Raw genomic sequence first — 25369 nt, 5'->3', positions numbered from 1 at the left:
CAGTAAACATGCATGTGTTTATCTGAAGCGATGTTCATTTTTTGGACCGCTGGTTGTCAATAATAATAATATAATAGAAATAAAGGAAGCAAATACATGTCTGCTGTGTTTCCAAATAATTACCTTGAGCAATTCTTTGGGAAAATCTTTGCCGTCTTTGAGGCCGTCCAGATTGCTAATGAACTGCAGGCAAGACATCTTCTTCCCAATATTCTGCAATACAATAACACAATACCATGTTACAACAATAATGACTTATATGTCAATTACTATCATAATGTTATTAACGGAAACAACTGACCCTCTGCTAAGCTATCCTTCAAAACTGTTGCCATCTAAGACAAGTGTATACAATATATTGATTGAATATTATTCTTCTAACAAGGGAAGGAATGCATTGTGACATTTCACTTTAAACTTAATTGATAAACTATTCAGTGACATGATTAAAAACTGTGACTGTGAATCACAATTGAGGAAATTGCTTGAGGGCTGTTTAATCCACAGCATCCACTTCTCAAGATTTATTTAAAGATTTGGAAAAAGAGGCAAAATGTCACACCTCTCAGTGTCAATATTATAAGGGCCCTGACAACAACGTTTCACCATATTTTGTTCAATTCCTGTAAAACCTCTCAAAACACAAAAGATCCTTACATTTACTTACATTAGAAAAGAGTAAAAGCTTGTCTGAAAAATGCCAAACAATAACAATCACAAAGATAAAGTAGGATTTGTCAGTAATATTTCTAAGATGGCACTTAGTGAAGGGTCAACTGATTAAAAAAAGAAAAAAGAAACCTTGATAACCCTGAGGTAAACTAACATTAGCCACAACTGCCATCAGGACAAAATATTAAACATAACTGCATTTTAAAAAAAATTGTATGTCATGCTTGTACATGCAAGTCACCACCGCAATACTAAACTGTTGCATGTGGTTGCCAGGATGTTGTATAGAGTGCAACAGTCGGGTTCTGGAAGTAAAAATTTAATTCATTTTCTCCACAGGGAAACAGAGAGTTTTTAACAATAACTTATAAACCTTTAAAGAAAGACCTACTGTGAGTTTCAAGGTTGTTAATCAATGGTACATCCTTTTGATGAAGCCATCTGTTCACATTTTTTCAACTTATTTTTATAGAGGGAAAATTGGTGTGTGTGTGTGTGTGTGTATCAATATATCTATATCTATATCTACATATACATATGTATATTTACATCTATCTATCTACAAAAATTAATGGAAAAAATACTTCTAGAACTAATGATAAGAACTAATATGACTCGAGATCTACAGTGCAAATCTGTGTGAATTTTTCACCCCGTTTATCATCTGCCAGAAAGAAAATATGCCTGCTTACTTAGAAAAGTAATAATAAACATCTCCTCAACAAACTGCATGATTTGAGGCATCACTCATGTCTGTAGCACAAATGATGCTTTTCATATACATGAACTATATTAACAGTGATCCTTAGACTCATAACAGGAAGATTGTGAAAGCTTCTTGCACAGTTTGCAGGAGATACCATATTAATTTATTATACATTACAGCAGTAACAATAACTGTATTTTAGCATTTAGTATAGTCTTTTGGCAGAATCTACAGAATCTACGGTCCCATGGCTTTTGTAAATATAAATCACCATATTGAAAACTGAGTGATTACAAAATGCAAATGCAACAATACAGAAATCAAACCATAGAGATAAAAAACGAACTATATTCAGAACCACACCAGTTTTTTCTAAACTCCATGCTGTTGACAAAGCTGTCAGCAGATGGCAGTATCAAACCAGACCAACCATTCTAACCAACACACATCGATATCTCAGTCTGTCTGTCTCCCTCCTACCACAGAGATCTACTTTAGATGAGTAATATTCCACGAATGATGGATGAAAACGTTCTGAAAACACATTAAAGCTGAAGCCATTAAAAGAGAAGAAAAACACAAAGAAGAACAGAGGAGGAGAGAGAAGCACTTACCACCTGCCGCAAAATGAGTTAGAGAAGAAATGGAGAGAGAGAGACATGTTTAGGTCAAAGTCGGAGAGAACTCTAATATTACTAAGAGAAACACAACAAGAAGAAGCTTGTTAAGGAAAATGACACTATGAAGTGCATATGGTGAGGTTTTCAGTTTAGTTGCTGATAACAGTTCATTAGCATCATCTTCCAATATTATATATATTTTTAAATATAATTCTTCTTATAATACTTTCTTGGAAATGGTCAGTCTTGGCCTTCCAGAGTCAAATATGTTTGTATAATGACCACTAAACATTTAATATGTTAGATGGTGTACAGTCAACTGGTTATTAATGCAAAATCAATACTTAACATTGGTACTGATCAACTTTTTGGTGTGAATACAGAATATAGAAATATGAGACAGGACTGAAGATGGTTTGTTTCCAGATCAATCTAATATTTGCTTCTGCAATTAGATTGGAGTGCAATTGCTAGTAGATCCAGTTAATGCAGTAACTAAAATTATGAGGCTAATAAACTTGTTAGTGTCAGACATGTTTGGAATTAACGACCTAAAGAAGAGCTGAATACATACGTGTCCATGCAGGTCTGTGTTAAGAAGCATAAGTGCACAGGTCAGTGTGTGAGCGCCATCTATTAAAAAAAGAGTTAGAGAATAAGAAATCATACATTCTACAGAACACATATTTAAAACTAAAACACTGTTTCAAAACCATACCAGCTGCATAGCCACACATCACAGGAGATTTAAAGCACCATAAGCATAATTTGCTACGCTAGCAACATGCTAACATAAAACAAATGTCCCAATAAGTCACTCATGAGGTTACATTTCAGTGAAGATGCCGTCTTAGAAGGCCGTCTTCCTAGAGTTTGGAACAGAGCTTGTACATGTAAATTCACTCATAAAAGTTCATTGAAATACATTATGAGCTGCCATCATAAAATTTGAGCTACATAGCATAAGCTAAATCTAGAGAAATGCACTTGCCCTCTGAGGTGAGAGCTTCTGGGTTACAGTGACAGAAGCGTTTGGAGAAGTGCACCAGCACACGTTCTCTCTCCTGCGTCTCTCCCATCAGAGGAAACGCCTTCAGGAAGTTCCTGCAACCAGAGTAACACGAAGACAATCATGGTGCTGTGCTAAGAAGGAGCAGATATGCTAGTACTACTAAATACAATATATACCATAGATAGAATATATATTCTTTACGGTACTTATTCACTAATAAGTGCCCATTGTAATTTAATGTACTTGCATTGTGTTGTTTAGTGCAGTGTGACATTCAAGAAAGCAACAACAGATGAATTTGAGCTTGCATGGCTACAGTAGAAGAACTTATGTTCATTTTAGGACTGCATGATTTCAGGAAAAGAAAAATCTCATTTCTATTTTTCTAATGTAAATCATGATTGCAATTTAAAATGCATTTTTTAAGCTCTAGGTTTGCTGTGATTATTTATAGGGCTGCACAATTTGGCCCCAAAATTGTGTTATATATTATATATCAATATGACAATAAAACTACACAATTAAAGCATTTATTTTGATGGAAAACAGCAGGAAGCCCTTAAAGCTTCTCTTTATAAGCTCTTCACATTACAAGTTATTGATTGGCACATGTTGCATTCCCAAATCCAAGTTATAAGTGACCCAAACCAGTTTCATTCACTTGTACTTCATGTACTTGCACACAGTGTGTTTCAGGCCAGTAACTTTAGTCTAGACTGAATCAGAGCTTCCACTCACTGTCTGTGATAATTATCATTCTATCCAGAGAACTATTGTTAGTTCAGGACTGAAATATTCTGAACCACGTTGTGCAACTGCACTTAGTTCCTCCTCTTTTTGCAATGCAGGTACTTAAGTAATGGCATGCTTAACTTCCAGTTTCACGGGTATTTGTGGAACTGGGACATTAATATGTGACATGCGTGAGTATTAATCTAAAATAAGCTTTTTCCTCTTATTGCAGCTTAACCATTGTAATAATACAAAGAAACAATGAAGCAGCTACATATGTGACATATGTCACATATTGCTTTTAAAAACCGTTCAACAACAACTGTCCTATTCAAGCTCAGCATGAAAAAGCAATGTTATATTACATTTCGGACCTGCCCACACTGAAATCTTATTGGTCCAAATACCTGCTTAGCATGTGTATTACACATCAAATATGTTCAGTCTGACTGTGATTTTGTTGGTACATTTGCAATTTTGCTTTCGGTTAGGATAAGTATTTTATGGAAGCCCGTTTCCGCCACTGAATAAAAAATAAAAAAAGGTAATTGCGATTATTTATCTCACAATTCTGACTTTTTTTTCACAGAATTGCGAGTTTATATCTCTCAATTATGACTTCTTAACTCGCAATTGCGAGTTTATATCACACAATTCTGAGAAAAAATGTCAGAATTGCGAGATAAAAAGTCGCAATTACCTCTTATTTTTTATTCAGTGGCGGAAACGGGCTTCCATAGTATTTGCACTGTTCAGGACACTATAACAATCTTGGTTGTATTTTGTGGTTGAAATGTTCTCACCTTAGCGCTCTGTCTAATGACAACCCCGTGAAATCAAAGTAGCTCAGGTACTCCGATGCCACCAACTGGCTGAATTCATTACTGCAGGAGAAAGAGACAAGGAAGAGAGGGATTGTGGGTATAAATGAAAAGCGTTTCATTCCGCTCCCTTTCCTATACAGTACGCTCATTCACACACAGATGCTCACTTCTTGCCCAGGTGTCGTGCCACGTCACAGCGCTTGAAGCCCTCCAGATAGAAGAGTCGCTTAGCCAGTCGTTTGGCAGCATCTGCGTCGACGCGGCAGCCGTTGGCGAGAGTATCCGTGCTGCCCCTCTCCAACGTGTCCACGCTGCCCAACTCAGAGTCTGAGTCGCACAGCACATCTGTGAGGTTGGCATCACTAGGTTGGCAGAAACAAACAAGGAAAAGAAAAAACATCAATGATGGAAAATACCCCCAATGTCCAACATAATATTCAAAGGAAACTATCCTGTCTGGGAATCACAATCCAACTACAACTCTTTATATTTTTCTTATTAATTAATGAGATTATATATTCTCATTAATTATATATATGTAAATATATATATATATATATATAATTAATAAAGGGAACACATTAAAAAAAGGGAACAAAGAAACACATTACAAAAAGTGATTTTCAAAGTATCTCAAAGTTTTTCAGATGAGGAGAGGGAAATTTTTTTTGTTTTTATCAGCATTTTTGCTGTTTGATTATTACTGATAGACAGTGCATTCACACTAATGCACAGATCTATTTTAACATCAGTTGTTTTGTCTGTCCGTAAGACAGAACTGACTGTTTACATGCATTTCACATCATAAAAGCATTTAAAGTCTCCAAAATCGATTCAGAATCACGATGCATCAGAAAATCAGTATTTTTCTTCACTCCTACTATATAATATTATTAGAACTATGACTATAAAATATGTGTTAAGTATAACATTTTATTAACAGAATGAATTAATTAAACAGTTCATTTTGTGATTCCAGACATTTCGAAAACTGTATGTCCTTAAATAAAAACAAGTTATTGGGGGGGGGGGGTATTATAACAACAATAATAATAAAAAATATATTTCATTATAAAAAATTAAGTCATCTTTGCTGAGGCCCCCTGGATAAGAAACAGTGTTTTAGATGGTTTATAGTGAGCCATTTATCATTAGGTGGTTTAGATACTAGCTGTTGAGACCAAGTTCATCATGCCAGACCATTTTGGTTAAATTGACTAGAGATTGTAAACCACTACGGTAAACTTATGTTCCAACCAACTCATCCCAACTGGGTTTGATCTGCTTTTTCCATGAGATTTGTTACACTAGTTTCCCCCCGATATAATCCTATAAGAGATTGACAGAGATCTAACCCTAAAATACAACAAACATCATACGTGTGTACACTTGTGTTCAAATTTAGGCTATTGATATAAGTGTCCAATCCAAGCCCATTAAAATTCTCCTGCAATTCATGCAACTGAATTAGCATTTAGCTCATGGGGCGCAAAGAGCATCTTGAGAGAAACACAATCTTTTTTTTCCAGCCAAGAAACGGCACATCTAATTCAACTAATTAAAATCTCGATGTGTACAATTACTGCGATGGAGGCGAGTGGCTCATTAGGATGTTCTTTAAATGAAGCTATGATTTGGGATGAGGAGTTCTTGCGTCGGCTGTTGAGCCCCAGAGAGGACAGAACCTGCATGAGTCAGGCAGGCCATTACTGAAGTGACAGACGCCAAGCTTTATATGATTTATTTATGAACTTCTGTCTGGTTATGGTACACAGCTAACTGCGCATTAACGAATGTGCCTTGTGGTGTTTCATTGTAATCATAAACATATTAGGAATGTACAGAACTTCATATTTTTATTGGGGTTGCCTGAATAACTACTATAATTTAGGCTTTTGGGAAACCTGACCCGGATCGGATACGTTTCTCACAAGACGTTTATACAAGATGTGTTGTGTTCAAAAATATCTAGACTGAGTGCAATGTAATGATAACTCGACACTCTGACTTTAAAACACTTCTCTGAGAGAGTTTTACCATGCCAAGCTTCTTGTTTAAAACACAATAAATATTTTTGGACAACTAGTCACCAATTGTGACTATACACACTGCTATTTAAAGGTTTGGGGTTAAAAGAAACATAAATTAATATTTTTATTTCGAATAAAGGCTCTTTTTTGAACTTTCTATTCATCACAACTTTTTTCAACATTGATAATAAGAAATGCGTCTTAAGCATCAAATCAGCATATTAGAATAATTCTGAAGGATCATGTGACACAGAAGACTGGAGTAATGATGAAAATTCAGCTTTGAATCACAAGAATAAATTACATTTTAAAATATATTAACATAGAAAACACTTAATTTAAATTGCAATATTTCACATATTTAGTTTTTACTGTATTTTTGATCAAATAAATGCAGCCTTGGCCAAATGAATTGCAAAGGACAAATTAAAAGGATGCTGTCATCACTCTACGAGCAGACATGAAGAGAAACACGCTGCAAATACAGATGGCATATGCTTACTGGTCAACAGTTTAGTCTTGATGAGCACCCACAGCCTTCTGAATAAATTATGGCTGTCATTTTCATTGTGGATGAGTCAAATTTTTTTTGCATAATTTGATTAGCACAATTGCATTACTCGATAAGGAACGGTAATGTGTTGGTTGCCATGGCGGCAGTAGAACCTGGTGTTCCGGGAGAGAGAAAGAGGGTGTAATTTGTGTCCCTCCCAAGCAGATGGCCCCTTCATCAGCATTACCCACAATGCCCTAGAAAAGCCCCGACAAATCTCACACGGCACAGAGCGAGCAGTCAAGCAGGCGGGATTGCACAGGGTACATACTGTAATTCTAGGTGAAGAACAAAGTAACAGGAATGAGCAGTAGTTCAAGGTGATAAATGATTCCCGATTTCATCCGGAGACCACACAATTATTTCAGAATCTGCTGAAAATGTACACACCCTCAGGCCATTCAAGATATAGATAAATGTGTTTCTTTATTAGAACAGATTTGGAGAAATTTAGCATTACATCACTTGTTTACCAATGGATCCTCTGCAGTGAATGGGTGCCGAGTCACGATAATCAACAAACCACCAATTAACGTCTTGTGAAGCAAAAAGCTGTTTGTAAATCCATCATTAAGATGCTTTAAACTTCAAATCATTGCTTACGGCTAAAATCCTCTATTTATAATGTCGCTTGCTCCAGTGAAACAGACCAAGCACTGTTTGTAAATGAAAACAGTCCCAAACTATTCTAAACAAATACGTCTGTGGATTTTGATGCGAGAGGACAATATTGGATGGACTTTTCCACTAGAGGAAGTGTTATTATGGATTATCTGGTATTTTATATCTGGTACTGGTATTTTGGCCAAAAGGGATGTTTTAAAACATCTTGATGGATTTGTTTCTTACAAATGCACAGCTTTTCACTTCACAAGATGATAATTGATGGACAGGAGTCGTGTGGATTACTTGTGGATTATTGTGATGTTTTTATCAGCTGTTAGGACTCTCCTTCTGACGGCACCCATTCGCTGCAGAGGATCCATATACTGTACATCTTGGATGGTAACATCTGGAATAGATGGAATAGATCATTTTTAGTTACTACTAAGTTATGAAGAATACATTTTAATGAAGGGGCTTCAAAATTTTGCAGAATAAGAAATGGTGTATTATACAGTACATCTGGTATCTGCTAAATGACTGATCACATGATCCATCAGTAATACATAAAGACATTACATAAAGGTATGACGAAATGTCATCTGAGTTTAGGTTTTGCAACCGTCTCTTGCCCTCTTCCTGTCAAGAAAAGCAGTCACTGAATCATCACAAATATGACTCACATCTACAGTATGTGAGCACGTGTCTGCACAGAGACAGGTGTGAATTAGATCGCCAGACTCTCTGACTGGTTCAGCGCCCCTGACATAATCTTTCAGCAGTCAGGTGTCAAAACAGCTGGCCGTTTGTATTTTAGTCCTGTGTACATAATGACTGAACAAACCTGATCGGAAAGCAATACTTCTCCATCTGCCACCGGGCTGCTGTGATCAATAATAATGATAGATTGCACAGTTATAGTATTATCGGTTCCTAAAGGAACCTAAGAAAGACATTGCCATGGACATATAAGATTACAGGAACCAAATGAGCTATGTTTGTATGACATTTAAGTAAATAATAATTTTTATCATTTTATAAATGTTTTATAATTTTTTTTCCAAAATACACCACAGGGAAATATATACAGATGTAGATAGATAGATAGATAGATAGATAGATAGATAGATAGATAGATAGATAGATAGATAGATAGATAGATAGATACTGCTTTGTTGAACTGTTTAAAATATTTAAAAATAGAAAACCCTTAATATTTTCTATAACTTATAATTGAAATGATATTTCACAATAACACTGCGTTTACTGTATTTTCATCCAAATAAATGGTGACCATAATAGACTTAATAATTGTATACTAACAGGTCCAAAACTAGCTATTAATTAGAGACTTAATTTAGGCTAAATTGATTTAGAATGTTACCCATTCTGCCATATTTTATTTTATTTGCATTATTTCTTTGTTAATTTTATTAAATAAATGAACAAACAAACATGTTTTTACATATTTTTAATTGTAAAATATTTTTTATAAATATTATTATATTTATTTATTGACTATTTGTGTTTATTACACTTTTTTATTTAATGTTTATATATATTTTGTACCATGGTATATGACTATGGTAATTATTTAGTATCACTGTATATGTCAAAGTACCTCAATCTTACCATCCGACACCATCACTGTACCATAGTACCACCAGTGTACTCTTTGTAAGGTTTTTTAATTCCTAGACAACACACACACACACACACACACATAAAAAACTTCCACAGACTTCATTAGTTAAAAATAAATCACAGCCTGATGTCCTGCTCTAGAGGGTAGATAAACATTATAAGTGACTATGGCAGCACTGATATACAGTGATCCTACAAGAAGCCAGCAGCCGTGTCTCTGTATGGACCTGGGCTGCTGCTGAGCCAGGCAGGAGATTAAACATGAGACTGCTTGTCTATGACTCACATGCCAGCGTCTCTCTCTGCCCATTCTGATGCCGTCGGAGAGGTGTGTTGGACGAATAGAGCGAGGTGTGAAGGAGTTGCTGCGGCCTTGTCAGTTAGCCAAAAACACAAATCCCTCTTTGTGTGTTCTCTTACTGGAATACATCAAACCAGCAGGGTCGGACAGAAATGCGTTACACATCAGAATGTGCAATGAAAACATTTTGGTTACAATGGGTTACGATTAGGTAACCAAACACACGCTCACAATATATAGAACCTCAGGCTATGTATTTATCCAAAACCATTTGATGATGGAAGAGATGAGCGTTTAAAGGGACAGTTCATCATTTACTCTCCCTCATGTCATTCCAAATCTGTTTGCAGTTCTTTCTTCTGTGGAACACAAAAGAAGATGTTCTGAAGTCTGTTGGTAAACAAATAATTTTGGGTCCCAAAACTAAGTACAAAATACAAAATAAGTTATTCTGAAGAATATTAGTCGCCAAGTGGATTTGGGTTCCATTGACTTGCATAGTATGAAAGGATACTATGGAAGTCAATGGAACCCAAATCCACTTGGCTACTAATATTCTTCAAAATAAGTTATTTTGTATTCGACAGAAGAAAGAAAGTCATACAGGTTTGAAAATTATGACAGAATTTTAATTTTTGGCTGCACTGTCCCTTTACAATCTAACTTTGGAGGAGACCGGGGCAAGTTGTCACACGGGGAATGTGTTTTTTAATCAGCGGTTTTGTATGCTGGTATCTAGCTAACAGTTTCTATTAACAGTTTTAAAGTACAATAATGCATGTAAATTCTTTCCTTTAAGTTAAAAAATGGTACAAAAAATTTGCAAACAGTGAATAAAATAAAACTACACTGGCATACAATCAGACCAGTGTCAAATATATAATACAGGCAGATAACTGAAAGATTGAGGTTCTTTGCACAAAGCTTTTTTTCCCCCGTCATAAATCTCAGGTCAGGGCAGGTCGTTGCATTTTTATTCCGACAAGTTGTCTCATGTGTTTTACAGGTTGTAATTTTATGCAAATCATCAATTATAATATCTGCTGGTAAAAACAATTGTTTGATGTATTTGTTTGGTGGTATACTTTTACATTTTTATTTTTTGTAACTGCTTTAACATTGTAGTTGAATAGCCTCTAATAGGCGAATAGCTGGTCCCACAAGTGGGGCATGTTGTCACAAAAAGTCAAGGTGTTAAACTTATTTTTTCTGGGAAATAATGGTCGAAATATTCAAAAGCTTGTTTGAAGACTTCAAGGACTGCATCTATACAAAAAGACTTTAAAAAATAAGTCTACACAGAGAAATAATGAATGGAGCCTTGGTCACCTCCATAATATTGGAACAGTGTGTCCCATAGACAGAAGAAAATCAACCAACAGATGTGTCCACAAAAGACCAAAGGGCAAGATGTCCCAAACCAAACCAAAAAAAAAGTTCAAACAAAAGAAGTTCCAAAGTCCCTGCCTGTATATATTACATAAAGAAAACCCAAGACTTTTAACTTCAGTAAGGTCAGTAAATAAACACTTTAAACATAAAAACAATAAAACGTATACTTAATGACAGAAATTAAGACAAGTTTCTACATTTTAAAGTCTATTGCATCAGTTGCAGGTCTTTTAAAGTGCTATACATTATGTAGAAGCAACAAAAGCTAGAGAAAAACTTACAGAAGTCCCAGAAGAAAGTCGAAATGCACCTCATATTCATCTTTCCACATCTTTCACTGGAGATCAGGCATCGGTCCCGCGCGGAGCGAGAAAAACCCCTTCAACTCCATTCGCCTTCAGGCGCTTTGCGCATTGAGTAATCAGGTTTTTCCCAAATGGAATAAGTTTTCGACACGGCTGCGGCTAAAAAGGGGCGTTCTGGCGGTGTGTGTCACCGCATCCCGTTTATGTTCTTCGAGAAATAAAAGTTTGGACGCGAGTAATTCAGGGCGCGCGTCTGGCTCCGGCGCGTTGGCGAAAACGGCTTCCCAGTGTGAAGTTCCTCAAAGTCAGACACAAGGGAAGGGGGCGGAGAGAGTCGCTCTGGGTGGATTGGATTACTCAGTGAGTCCTGCCCGAGCCACATTTCCATATTTCCGATGTTGAAGTAGCGATCTGGACCGGAGCCCGGGAGCGCCAGGCCGTTAGTAGCCGTTAGTAGTCTGGACTGTCTCGCGCCGACGCGTCTATTATCAGAGTTTGCCTCTCTTCATCCCTCGCGCTCACTGATGCCAAAATCGATTACATTATTCATCAAAACATAACTAATAGCAACAATGACGAATAATAAAATAGTTATTTTACCGTCGTGGTTACATCAGCACATAAGAGCCTAAAAATAATACAGAAAAGGCTAATGGAAATTATATCAAAAATGGGAGCCATTCATCATGGCATCAGAAAAGAGACCTTTATAATATTGCATAAAAATGTGACACTATTGAATACTCTGGGGAATTCATGGGAAAATTAATGAAAGAGTTAATGAATTAATGATTGTTATGATAGAAATCGGATTCAGAAATCAGATCTATTGGAGGTCAACTAATCCAATCCAATTTACTATTATGCATTTGAGTTTTTTTGGTAACTATTATGCATATAGAAGCCTTAGAGGTCATCATCACAAGGAACAATATTAGGCCCATTTCTACTTTGACTAGTGGTTTACCATAAAATAAAATGCCAACATGATTGTTACAGGAATCTGACTAGTAAAGTTTAATACTGTTACTAAATACTAGTCAGAAGCAAACAGCCTAGTTGAGAATCACAAGAGCCCAAAATTCAGTTTCAAAATGTGCAATTTGTTATTCCAGTAACACTAATACTAAAATAAACTAATAACTCAAAATAAGTATCTTTACAGTAGTTAAACTTTAAAGAAACGTAAAACAGCTTTGAAAAAAAATTTGTTAAAAGAGTTCTGCATTCTCAGAGGTCTCTGTTTACTTGGAAACTAAATTATGAATGTACTCCAGAGACTAACTAAAAATATGGATTATTTATGTGAGCTCACAACAAACTGGAACATGTGATGCAGCCCAAAGATGTGCTACAATATTTCCATTCAGCAGTTACTCACCTCCCTACTGCATACAGATAACGTCCAACATTCACACACAGACCATCACTTGATGACAAAATGCTTTATCCTTCTGAATTCATCCACCCGTAACACCTTATATTTTAAAATGTGCAGTTATCGCTTCAAGATCAAGATGTGGGGCCAAGCTGCTATGATGTATGATACAGTAAAGTGCCTTGTTAGTGTGTGTGAGTGTAGTCTGCTATCTGAAGTATTTGCATGCTTCAGTAACCTGCAGTCACAACATGTTTGTCCCTTCATCAACAAACATCAGATCATTCAGCTGGATGACCGTCGTAATTGGTTACAATGATCATCGCAGCTGATGCCGCTCTACCATCCAAACTAATAATCATCCTTCTCTCTCTCTCTATACTTGACCATCTCAGTATCACCTCAACTAGAGTTCACAGATTAGCACCAGATGCAAAAACTGATCTGCACAAAAAGCACTTTCTATGAATAAACTGTATTTTAATTTGTGTACATTTCTACTTTACTACTCCATCTTACCTTTTGAAACTTGGCAGCACTGCAAATATAGTTGGCTCTCTTCTTAGAGACAGTGCTATTTTAGTATTATTTATAAACTATTAAAGTATTTATTAAGATTTTTAATTAGTTTAATATTTTTTTTAATTATTTTTTATTTTCTGTTTTCATTTTTATTTTAGTTTCAATTTTAATAATTCTGTTATATTTTCATTAGTTTTTGTTTTGTTTAAATGTAGAGAGAAATAGTTTAAATATATTTATTTAGTTAGTTACATAATTTTAGCACTTTTTAGCACAGACTTAGTTTGTTGCCAAGGTAAAGTTTCAAGTAATGTTTCATTCATTTTTAAAAACTAATTTATTTTAATTTAAGTTTTCTTAATCTAACATTTACATTTTATTTTAGTTTTGATTTAGTTTACAAAAACAACAGTGTCTGGTGACTATTTAGGCTATTTGGGGTTCATTATTTCTTTCTGTCACAAGATATTATGGCTGCCAACTTGAAAATGAACAGTAAATATTCATGACATGAATATTACAGAATTGCGTAATATGACATGACATGGCATTTTATATTTCATAGCCATACAACAGAATGACATCGGAAACAGTTATGATTTTATGGACCTTTAATGGAAAGGAAATTAAGAGAATGGACCTCTTGAATCTTCATTGGAATCCCCTTGACCTGAGATTTCATTTGAGCATTTTTCCAGGGCACTTAAAAGCTTCAAAATTACAAAAAGGCACCATAAAGGTATCATAAAAGTTATTCATATGACTTGTGCACAGCAGCTTTGTGTAAGGAAAAGACTGAAACTGAAGGTATTCACTGAAAATCTGGACTCTAGTACATTTATCCTTATGGTGCTTTCGAGTGTTTTTTGAAGCTTGACGGCTCCGATCCTCATTTACTTTCATTATAATGAATAGAGGTCAGGATAATCTTCAAAAATCACCTTTTGTGTTGCACAGAAGAAAGAAAGTCATCTACGGAAGTCATATGGAACGACATGTGGGTGAGTAAATAATGACAACATGTTTATATTTGGCTGAACTATTCCTTTAAACCTTTCTTCTCCATTCTTGTAGTCACTTTAAGCTGCTGAGCAACTCACAGCCGTACTGAAGTGTCAGACAGAGACAGGATAGAGCTAATTATAGACTGGGTCTAAACCCAGTAAAGACAGACTTCTCTGTGATATGGACCTGCGAGGATTTAACAGCACGGCACAGTGCGAATGACAAAGACCCATCCTGATTTACTCTGACACATGCACACACACTTACTACAGTAATAACTTTTCTCTCTCTCCTTCTCATGTTTTGGTGTTGTCTCCACAGCGATGAGAGATTATTCTCTCTCTTCACTTCTGCACTTCTAATAGCTCAGCAGAGTCTCAAGATCAGCTCACTTTCATCTCTAAAGAGGCTTTCTGCTCTAGCCGGCATTTTCCTGAATCTAGCAAACTAACTGACCCATATATGTTTTACGGCTTATGCTCCATAAGGTGTGCAGCTAAGAAAAGTAATAGATTTATATTCTGCTAAAGCCTAAATGGTAACTGAGTATTGAAAAGATTGTTACCTATGGAAATATGTAATAAAATAATACATTTTATTAGGATTATGCTTTAGGTCAACATGAAACCTCAAAACCTATTTTCAAAGGAGGAACAAATTACTGCATTTCAATAAATTATGTTATTATGTATATGTATTATGTGTGTGTGTGTGTGTGTGTGCGTGTATACTTATAATGTGTTAATACATTTTATATAAAAATTTTAAATATATATACTTTTCTCATGAAAATATTCACAAAACAAAAATATATATTAAAAATTATAATAAAATATATAGAAAATGTTATTATATAAAAGTATATTAATAAATACATTACTGATTGATAAATTGAAATGTTTTTTTTTAATGGAATCGAAATGCAGTCATTTGAGATACATATTGAAAGGTACATATTGACAAAGAAATACATAAAATTAAATGAATAAATATATATGCACTTTAAATTCTTAGCTATTTTTTTTCTTGTTTAAAAGAGTTTTAGATATATTTACTGGAACACAAGACAAAGATAGTGATTAAGAAAATGTTTTTTGCGATGTATGGATTAAAACTGTGATTTTTCACAACTAGAGGATCTATATTTTATTCTACATGGGTTAAAGACATATTTCAGTAAGTGCATAACACTAATAGACTACAAATGCTGTTATCAAAGGATGTGAGCGTCAATACCTGCAAGAGTAATTGAGTAAATAATATTGATTTCACACAAGCAAGATGCCTTTGAAAAAGAAAAGGCCTGTGTTTTTGGAGAAAAACAAAGGATTACAAATAACAATAGTGATCATTTCTCTTTGTTGTATGGAAGTATGCAAGTGTGTGTGTGTGTGTGTGCAATGTTTATCACAGTGTGTAGATGTCAGAAAGAGAGAGATTGTGTGTGTGTGTGTGTGTGTGTGTGTGTGTACAGCTCTCCTGCATCCTGTAGGGATAATCATCAGTTAGACAGCACTCACCCGCTGCTCCTACACACACAACCAGGATGGAGCGGAACCAGACAGGAAGTTTGCATGTGTGTGTGTGTGTGATGGGGGAGCATATGAATGTGGATTTGTGAGTATGTGTGTGACAAGGAAAGATAAAGAAGGAGATTATGAGTGTCTGATAAAGACAGAATAAATGAGTGTGTTCTTTTGTGTGGATAGGTGCATGCTTCAGAAAGGCGTGGGGGTGGTAAAGGAGGTGATGTTGCGGCTGAGACGATTGTTTCTGTGCCTATGTCACCAAACGGGTGAAAACCCCCCCACAAATTAGCGACCGCCTGTAGTGCAATACATAAAAATGCATCACATTTCATGTCACATATTGACCTTTGTAAGGCAGTCAGAGCAGACAGATCAATCACTTAATCGTGTCTAAACTCAGGTCAGTTTCAGTGGAGAGGTAATGAAGCATGAACCTTCTGAAAATGAACAGATTGCTCTTGAGATGGCAGGAGAGAGTGTTATATGTTTCAGCAGTGTGAATTCCTAATAGAAAATCATTGCTATCGAACATAAAAGCATGCATTCACTCGCTCCCTCACTCATGCACAGCAAAGAACGCTTTGAACAACTGAGGGATTTGTTGATGAACAGTTTGGGATTCGCTTGCATTTCCTCTCCAATGTACAGCTATATATCCTAGTTTTGGGGGTGAACAGGGATTTTCATTAAACACTACTCAAATATGAATATATTTTAAATACAAGTCAAAATCAAAGTTTTATGGCTTTCAGTCAACGATAGGCTGTATTCAGTATTAGGACTGACTAAATATAATAATTTAAGAACTGACAACTCAGTTGACTGAAAATGTGAATACTGAAGTGGACGTGTGGCCTTTAATGTCTATGGTGGTTATGGTGTAGTGAGGCCTCGAAATGCTAGCATTCTTTTTTTTTTTTTTTTTTTGTCGAATAAAATGCCCTTTTGAATGCCAACATCCTTTGCCTTTAACTAGCAATAGCAAGTAGAAAACCACGGTTTATAGCTACAACGTAAGCTAAAGGCTGTTGGCTATTTAAAGAATGCCTTCTATACGTCCAAACCAACTTCCTGTTTCAAATGCTTATGCATCTGGTCTACAAATTATAATGTTAAAAATATGATCAAATGTATAAAAACAAAAGGTTTAGGATATAGATCAACAGAGTTTGCATTTATTTTTAGTTCTCATATATACATTTATTCCACACACACACACACACACACACACACACACACACACACACACACACACACACACACACACATATATGTATATATATATCTGTGTGTGTGTGTGTGTGTGTGGAATATATGATTATATTACGTACACATTCAAATATATGCTTAATTTTTTATGTTTACGAATGTTTATATAAATCTATATTTAGTTATTATATATAAACCTTTTAGGGTTTTTTGTCCAGGCAACATTCAGAGTTTGCTTTTGTATTTAAAAAACATTGTATGAATAATATACGTCATATGAGTTTTTGAATTTCAAATAATTTTAACTCAAATTTTAAATGCTGCATCCTGTTTGCTACTTCAATGCAAATTCAGAAACTGAACTGAAATGTTAAATGCATTTTCAATGCAATTCTGAATGCAGCACAACTCATGCAAATAGACTATGTTTTAAGTAACTCCCTAGCAATCATGATGCTTGTGAGGCTCTGAGGATTTGATAATTACCAGCATATGCTCTTTTCCTTCTGTTAGCGGTTGTAGACACTGTGCCGCACTCATTTTGTTCTCTGTGATGAGTTTATCAACCCCATTCAACCACCATGCAACTCCAAAGAACTGCTAATGAAAAACACATGCGGCTAGTGTAGAGTTACCATCCTCTGGTACACCACAGGCTAATAAAGTTAGCCTCTAATGCTAAAAGACAGTAGTTTTAATGAATAGTGTGCAATATGGAGGTCAACTGGACATGACCAAATGTAGTCTTGACCCTGTCAGTGACTAAAAACTCACTGCATTAATACAGAAGGACACTAATGGAGGCATAGACAAGTGGCACTTGGATAAAGCACAGTGTGAATGAAAACTAGAGCAAGGCTCCCGTCGTGAAAGAGGAAAGCCAAAGGCGATGATGTCACTCCCTAAAAACAATGCCTCATTCAGGCAGACTAGGGGGCAGGAAGCTGCAAGTCATTTAAAACTGGGGAGGAAAAAAACGACAACATCTGCTGCTGCATCCAGTCCAGATGGATGCAGAGAGCGAGGGAGAGAGAGACGGCAGCAATATTAGACCTATCCTTTATTGGCTCCCAGAGGTGGAAATCTTTCCTCTTGGATACTGGCTCAGATCCGTGCAATATAAAAAAAAGTTTCCAGTCGGCTAGGTTGCAGTGTGATACTCCCTTCAAAACAGACACGATAAGACTCGCATTTTCAACCCAGGCTCATTAGAAAACGTGCACATGGAGACATTTCTGCAAAACGATATTACGATGCTTCTTGCACATTTTGCGACAATTTTAAAGTGAAATGTCCAGTGAGTGGCGCTAAATGCACTTTCCGTTTTATGAATTCTGCCTATGTTTGTTGTTGATTGTATCATGTAAATTCGGAAATGAAACTGAAAAAATGAATCTGTTGAAGCAACCATGCCATTTTGCTTACTTCTACAAGTGAGTACCAGGTGAGCTTCCAAGCAAGTTTACTACATTAGAAAAGCCATACATTTTGAAATAGTTATGTGATGCAACTGTCATAATGTATTAATTTACAAATCATGAACTATGGTGCAAGTGTTTTGAGGTCATAACATAGTATTGTGCAAGACAGTGTGTGAAAATAACTCTGCCCCCATAATCATGATTTGTGTTAAAAGAAAAGGTTTTGGTGCTACTACACCTACTATAGTTCATTTCATTTGGATTTGTATGTGTTTGTACATTTTTGCAAAAATGTATGTACAGGCATGTTTTTTCCAATGAGCCTAGGTTGCTCATGTCTATGCAGCTTGGATCAGAGTAACAAATAGCAAATAGTCATTGACTGCGGATTGAATCTTGACTCCATTCCAGATGAGCCATTGTCTGTGCTGGGATGAAAGCACGAAGCATGAAAGACCATGTTATTAACTTGTGCTGCATGCCATCTACTGGGCAGATCAAGAAGGAGATTTAGTTGCATCCCTACCTGATAGAGTTTGGCATCGCTCCTCCACTCTCTCCATTCCCAGGCAGCTCAATGTGGAATCCATTAGGGATGCTCCATTGTGCCGGCTGGCTCAAGACATTTTCCGACCTGCTTCCTGGAATAGTGGTCCGTAGCGGACTTGCTGAGCTGGCTTCATCCCTTGCCGTCTCCGTCCCCAGCTCAGCCTCGCCCTCAGCCCCTTCCTGCACGGTCTCTAGCTCCAGCTCTGGAGGTTCAGGGCCCATTAGGGCCCTCTGCTGGATCAGAGGGGTGAGCGGTGCCTCGAAGCTGACGCAGCTGTCCGTCTCGTCGGTGAGCGACAGCACATCCAGTGAATCCAGACTGCTGTAGCAAGTCCCACCTCTCAGAAGTTCCGACTCGACGATGCGTTCAAACGTGGAGCTGAAGCCATCCTGGTTCTCTTTCGTTCTGTCGTACTCTTCCTCTCCGTCGTCCTCTTCCTCATCCACAGCCGTGGTCTTGGCGACCTGCTCGACAATGCTCTCAAATGTAGAGCTGAAACTGTCCCGATTTAGGGTCACCCTTTCCTCTCTGCCGTCCTCCCTCTCTTCCTCGTCCTCTACCTCAGCATCTGCTTCTTCTACGGAGAGCTCAAACGTGGAGCTGAAGGCGTCTAGGTTCCCCTGTGCTGAAGGCTCTTCCAGGACTCCCTCCTCATTCTCCTGCCCTTCGCTGTCATCTTCAGTCCCGTTCTCAAACCTGAAGTTACAAAGATGCCAGTTAATCCATTCCCAAACCTATCTGGTAAAAAACACATCACAGAGACACAACTGGCTAAAGAGGTCTTGCTTTAGACTATTCACAAAGGTTCTTAGCCTGGCTGGCATGCGCTGTGCGTGTTCCTATATTTAATCGGGCTGCTGTCACAGTTCTTCAGCACGACTGCAGTGGAGGAGTCCCAGCAGAGAGGAGCATCATTGAGGACAGCTCCCCTGCCACGTATGGTGCCCAAAATATCTCCCCATCCTCATTGTAACATGCGTGCCACATCATTTGTGAAGCCTGACATTGAAAATTGCACAGCTAAACTCTGAAATACATGTGTTTTATATTCAAAATATTTTGTAAGACATGACAAGCCAGGAATTGTGAAATTCACTGTAAAAAGATGAAAGTCTTTCAAGGGGTTTATTGACCTTTTCGGGGTCTGTTTAGACTACAACTTGATCCTTTTTGGAAGATCATTAGGACGTGTGTTTTGGAAGTCAATTTTATTTGTTTAGCACTTTTGACCAGTGCAAAATTCACAACTGGCTTTCCCTGAAATTAGAGTTGACATAAAGTGTCAGAGAAATAATAATGGAAATAAAGTGTAAACACACTGAATGTATCAACATTGAGGTTTTATTTAAATACTAGAGTCATTTAAATTTATTTTAATTTAAATACATTTGAATTTTACTTTATTACAGTCAAACTGCAATTTTGCATCCTGTTTGCTTCCTCGATTTAAATTCAATTCAAATTCAGGATTCTCAGTTCCATTCTGGATAGCATGCAACCCTACTTTTGACTAAAATGTTGATTCAGAGGCTGATATGTATTAAGTATGTTTACCAGTGCACTTACAGTCGAACTACAGTCCTCATCTGTCTGTTCAAGTAAATGTGATGTATAGGTGAATATTTGAAGGTTTAAATACATTACCATTCAAAGGTTTGTGGTTAGTAGGAGTTTTAAATGTTTTTGAAAGAAGTCTGTTATTCTTACTAAGGCTGCGTTTATTTGACCAAAAATACAGTAAGAAACAGTAATATTTAGAAATATTAAAATAACTGATTTCTATTTTAATATATTTTAAAATGTAATTAATTCCTTTGATGGCAAAGCTGAATTTTCAGCATCATTACTCCAGTCTTCAATGTTGAACAGTTGTGCTGCTTAATATTTTTATAAGTATTACCTTTTTCAGTATTCTTTGATGAACAGAAAGTTTAAAATAAAATTTAAATTTAAATTAAATAAAATTTTTTGAAACATTATAAAAGTATTTACTGTCACTTTTGATCAATTTAATGCATCCTGGCTAAATAAAAGTATCTTTCAGAGAATGTGCAAAAAAAGAAAAAGGGATTAAAGTGTATGTAAATGTACAGTATATCTTATTTTACTAACCTTAGAGAGCACAGGGGCTTGGTTGAGTCCTTTTCTGGGCTCTGAGGCGGCAGCAACTGTGTGTCTTCACCTTTACAGATGTCCCTATTACCATTTTCTGTTACAGGATCTAAGCAGCTGCCCTCAATCTCACCGTTTCTACCTTCCTCTTCTAATGTCACCTTCTCATCCTCCTTTGCACTGGACTGTGTGTTTCTGTTATTCTCTGTATCTCCGTCTTCTGCTTCACCTTGCTTCTTCTCCTCTGTCTTTGTCCCATTACAGGGCTCCAAATCTCTCGGCGTAGAGCCATCAGCCTCCTCCTGTCCCTCAGGTGCTGGGGGTGTATCTGGAGGTGGGGTGTCTGTGCGGAGGGGGTCATACTGCCCCTCCTGACTCATGGTGGCCTCCTCAATCACGGTGTCCTGGCAGCCTGGGGTCACAAGGTCAGGGTCAGGAACAAGGGAGGGGGGTAGAGCTCACACCTATTAAGAAAGAAGGTGAGACAGAGCAATGAGATTTCGGATAAAGGTGAGCCCTGAATAATAAAGGATAAGGACCTACTGAGAAAAACTGTCCATTCATAATCCACTCTTATTAGTATGGATACAACTGCATGTATTAAAAACCACCATGGCAAAGAATGCATATAAGCCCATTTGTTTCCAGAGGAAATATTGCTTAAATAGTTCCTAACTCAAAGTTATGGGAGTTTTCAGGCATGTTTTTTTTTGTAAACAGTATACTGGTATAAGTGACTAAGCAACATAGGCAGCATTGTGAATTGAAAGGACTGCATACATATTAACTGCATACACTTCTGACTAATGAATGGATAAACTAATTCTTTAACTGGGCAAACAAACCAACTGTAAACGGCCGTTAACAGAAGCCAGAGATGCTGAAGAAGAACGCAAAGAGCAGGCAGAGCAAGATCAAAGTTCACCTATTGGAAGAAAATCCTAAATACTAAAATTGGGGGTTTATATGAACGTATCTTTGAAAGAAACTGACTGTCTTCACAAAAGTTTAGATGGTATTTTCTTTTTATCTTACCTCCATATAATAATGTAGTTTTTAAACGCTCAGTGCTACTGTACTTTGTTTAGAGGTAACAATGAAAGTTCTATCGCTGCTGTTCCATATGTGCCACCTGCTGTCAGAGAGTGAATTTGCGTTTTCATTCAGTCCGTCTGCGGTTTCTTTTTCATGCAGATTTGTTTTATTTAGCATCATTTCACAAAGCTAAGGTCAGACCATTCTGTTTCTGCTTTAAATTTTGAAATTATTCAATCTAATTCACATTAAAAACTACTCATATTTTAATGTAGAATGTTTGTTTGGAGCGTGATTAAAAGTCAGTGTTTCTGCAGCTGTTTCATGTAATCTGATTTATATAAAGGCACAATCAGGGACCAACCAAACCGCGAAACCACCAGAATCCTTAAAAAAACAGTGATACAGATTTTTGGTCAAGCTGCCCAGCACTAAATGGTCATTACAACCATAACATCTAAAACAATAGCTCACATACAGTGACAAAATAAAACTGTCCTTTAAGCAGACTTGATGCCATAAAGTGACAGGACATTCAGTCAGTCGTTTGGCTTCTATTTATGTGACGTCACCTTGGTAGCCACGCCAATTGTGAAATCTCATTGGTTCAAAATCCCACCCCTGTGCATTAAATATCAAATATTTTCTTTCAATCAAATGGTCAAGGCTATGGACAAACAAACTGGTTGTCAATTTAGTGCATCACGCCTGGTTAGGAAAAATACAATGAAAAATTAAAATGGATAGATAATTTTAGTCTAGGAAGAATTTGATGAGAAATACTTAAGTCTTTGACTGACATTTGATTGCACATTTTGATATCTTGACAAATCTGAGAACAAAGTAGAGATCTCTTCTGAAACGCTCTTAAAAATAAAGGTTCAAATAGGTGGCTTTCATAGTGATGCCATAAAAGAACCATTTTGGGGTTTTGTGGAATTGAAAAGTTCCATGGATGTTAAAGGTTCTTCATGGACCTATAGATGCCAATATAGAACCTTTAGTTTAGTGTAGAAGAGACTCATGTGTGATTACAGGGGTCTTTTGCTTAGAAGAAATATCCTGTTCCAAGAGGCTTAAGCAAAAGTCTTCTTTTGCTCTTAACCTCAACACTGTTAGGAAATAATATAACTGAAATAATATAGAGGTTTTTCCTTCCCATTTGCTAAGTACTGCAGTCCATTAAATCAGACAGGAGGAGCAAATGTGTCAGGCCGGCGTGTAAGACCACAGCTCACTGGACATTACAGTGACATTAAGCGTTCTGAAGACTGAAGCAGTCGGGTGGCAGGATCTTAAAAGTTTAAACAGCGATTCAGATGCCATTATCTGCTGTCATCCTTGTTTTATCAGTCCTCCAGAAATGCAGGCCGGTGAGAACGCATTATCTTTGACTCAGCAAAACTCAAGCGCCACTGATGTCTTACATGCTAGAGGCTCACACACACTTACAATACAACACACAGACCAGAAGGATCAGCTGAGGGTGAATTTAAGGGTCAGTCTGAGTCTAATTTTAAATGCTGCTCTGATTTCTAACATCTGCTCTGGGGAATCTTCCCTAAACTGCACCGGACAGGACAGATGTTCAGTGCCAGATTACAGCAACTTTCGCCAGCCTATTTTACTTCTGTAATGTTACATATTTCTGAGTGTAACAGGATATTCAGTGAATACAAATAGACAAGACTTCACTTTATCCATTAGATGTTAATTGCATTGTGAAAAGTGGGCAGAATAGCATCTGCCGAACATTAATCAACAGACCGCACTAGCGATGGGAAGACCGGATCATTTTACTCACTTGGATCTTTGAATCTCATTCAGCAAAATAGACTAATCTTTATTCAAGACATTTATTCATTTGAGCAGAGTTAAATTCAAATATTTTATTTTTAATATCCAAATTCCCTGAGATACTCCAATTAGATAATGCATCCAAAGACTAATTATGAAAAACAGAAATGATCTCCCAGTCCCTACTGTGTTTTCTGATCCAAATCTTTCACTTGTTTTTCACGTGACAGATGCAAAAATGAAAAGTTCATGAGCAATCCATCACTAGCACAGCCTAAAAGGAAATTAATTTCACAAGTGGAGAAAGTTATTACATTTTAATGAAAGATTACAAAAAACAAACTTTTTGGGAAAAATAGTTATAATAGGATCAGGAATGTGTTGTTAGAAAATAAATCTGGTCTATTTGAATTTCACATCGACATTGAAGCTGAAATCTGCTGCTAGCATCACCAAAAAATACAGTAAAAACAGCAATATTTTGAAATGTTATTACAATTTAAAATATCTATTTTCTATTTGAATATATTTTAAAATTTAATTTATTCCTGTGATGCAAAGCTGAATTTTCAGCATCAGTCTTCAGTGTCACATGATCCTTCAGAAATCATTCTAATATGCTGATTTGCTGCTCAAGAAATATTTATTATTAACAATGTTAAAAACAGTTGTGCTGGTTAATATTTTCGTGGAAACTGAGATACATCTATTCCAGGATTCTCTGATAAATAGAAAGTTCAAAAACTTTTGTAACATGTTTTTAGTGTAACTTTCGATCAATTTAATGCATCCTTACCATATAAAGGTATTATTTTCATTAAAAAAAAATCTAAACTCAGTAAATTGAACAACAGTATAACGTACAGTTGTCTCTGCATATTAAACTGAGAAGTACATTGAAGTGTGACTTTTAAATTCATATTCAGAGCATTTTCTCTTGGGCTCTTCATTAAACCCAGTGAACAGGACAGATGCTTAGAGGCACATCATGACATGTTTAATACTCATTTAACAGATGAAACCAAATGGACAGGCACACAAACACAGGCTGGAATATAAACAGCACACATGTACAGAAAATCCCTTTCTCTGGCAGAGAAACAGTCTAACATCCTCCGAGTTAAATGTGAAGCTCAATCACTTTTTTTTCTGCAGCTCTGACTCAGACGGCGCTGTTTAAAGCTATCTAATGCTGAACATCTGATCGAATCCAACCGCAGTAAAACCCAAGTTTCCATTACATTAAAGCTCTATGGCCCAAACTGCCATTACATTAGGCAACAATTCAAATCTCTTCATGTCTATATTCAGTGCTGTTTGACAGAATACACACCAACTCATCTTAATCGTACCAGTTACACATAATTTCGATTGAATTAGGTCAACGGTGTGTGAACAGTGTGAAGTTTCCAACATT

The 25369-nt window shown here is 36.5% G+C and overlaps 1 protein-coding gene across 1 annotated transcript in view; it reads right to left on the bottom strand.

Annotated features, from left to right (window-relative positions):
• The window catches only part of psd2 (pleckstrin and Sec7 domain containing 2), a 36527-nt gene that overhangs the window by 5789 nt on the left and 5369 nt on the right, over positions 1–25369 (bottom strand). Inside the window, exons 2-8 of the mRNA XM_016277441.1 lie at positions 21121–21584; positions 18985–19704; positions 4734–4928; positions 4546–4626; positions 2990–3102; positions 2573–2631; positions 124–213 (exon numbers count right to left, since the gene is read on the bottom strand). Of these exons, the coding sequence (XP_016132927.1) occupies positions 124–213; positions 2573–2631; positions 2990–3102; positions 4546–4626; positions 4734–4928; positions 18985–19704; positions 21121–21500 (1638 nt within the window). The 5' untranslated portion in view covers positions 21501–21584. The remainder of the gene's footprint in view (positions 1–123; positions 214–2572; positions 2632–2989; positions 3103–4545; positions 4627–4733; positions 4929–18984; positions 19705–21120; positions 21585–25369) is intronic.

The sequence above is a fragment of the Sinocyclocheilus grahami genome, unplaced genomic scaffold (assembly GCF_001515645.1).
Source record: "Sinocyclocheilus grahami isolate Dianchi unplaced genomic scaffold, SAMN03320097.WGS_v1.1 scaffold112.1, whole genome shotgun sequence".
NCBI classification, from domain to species: Eukaryota; Metazoa; Chordata; class Actinopteri; order Cypriniformes; family Cyprinidae; genus Sinocyclocheilus; species Sinocyclocheilus grahami.
Note: the sequence above shows the minus strand (reverse complement) of the source record. Positions and strands in the feature narration are given on the sequence as shown.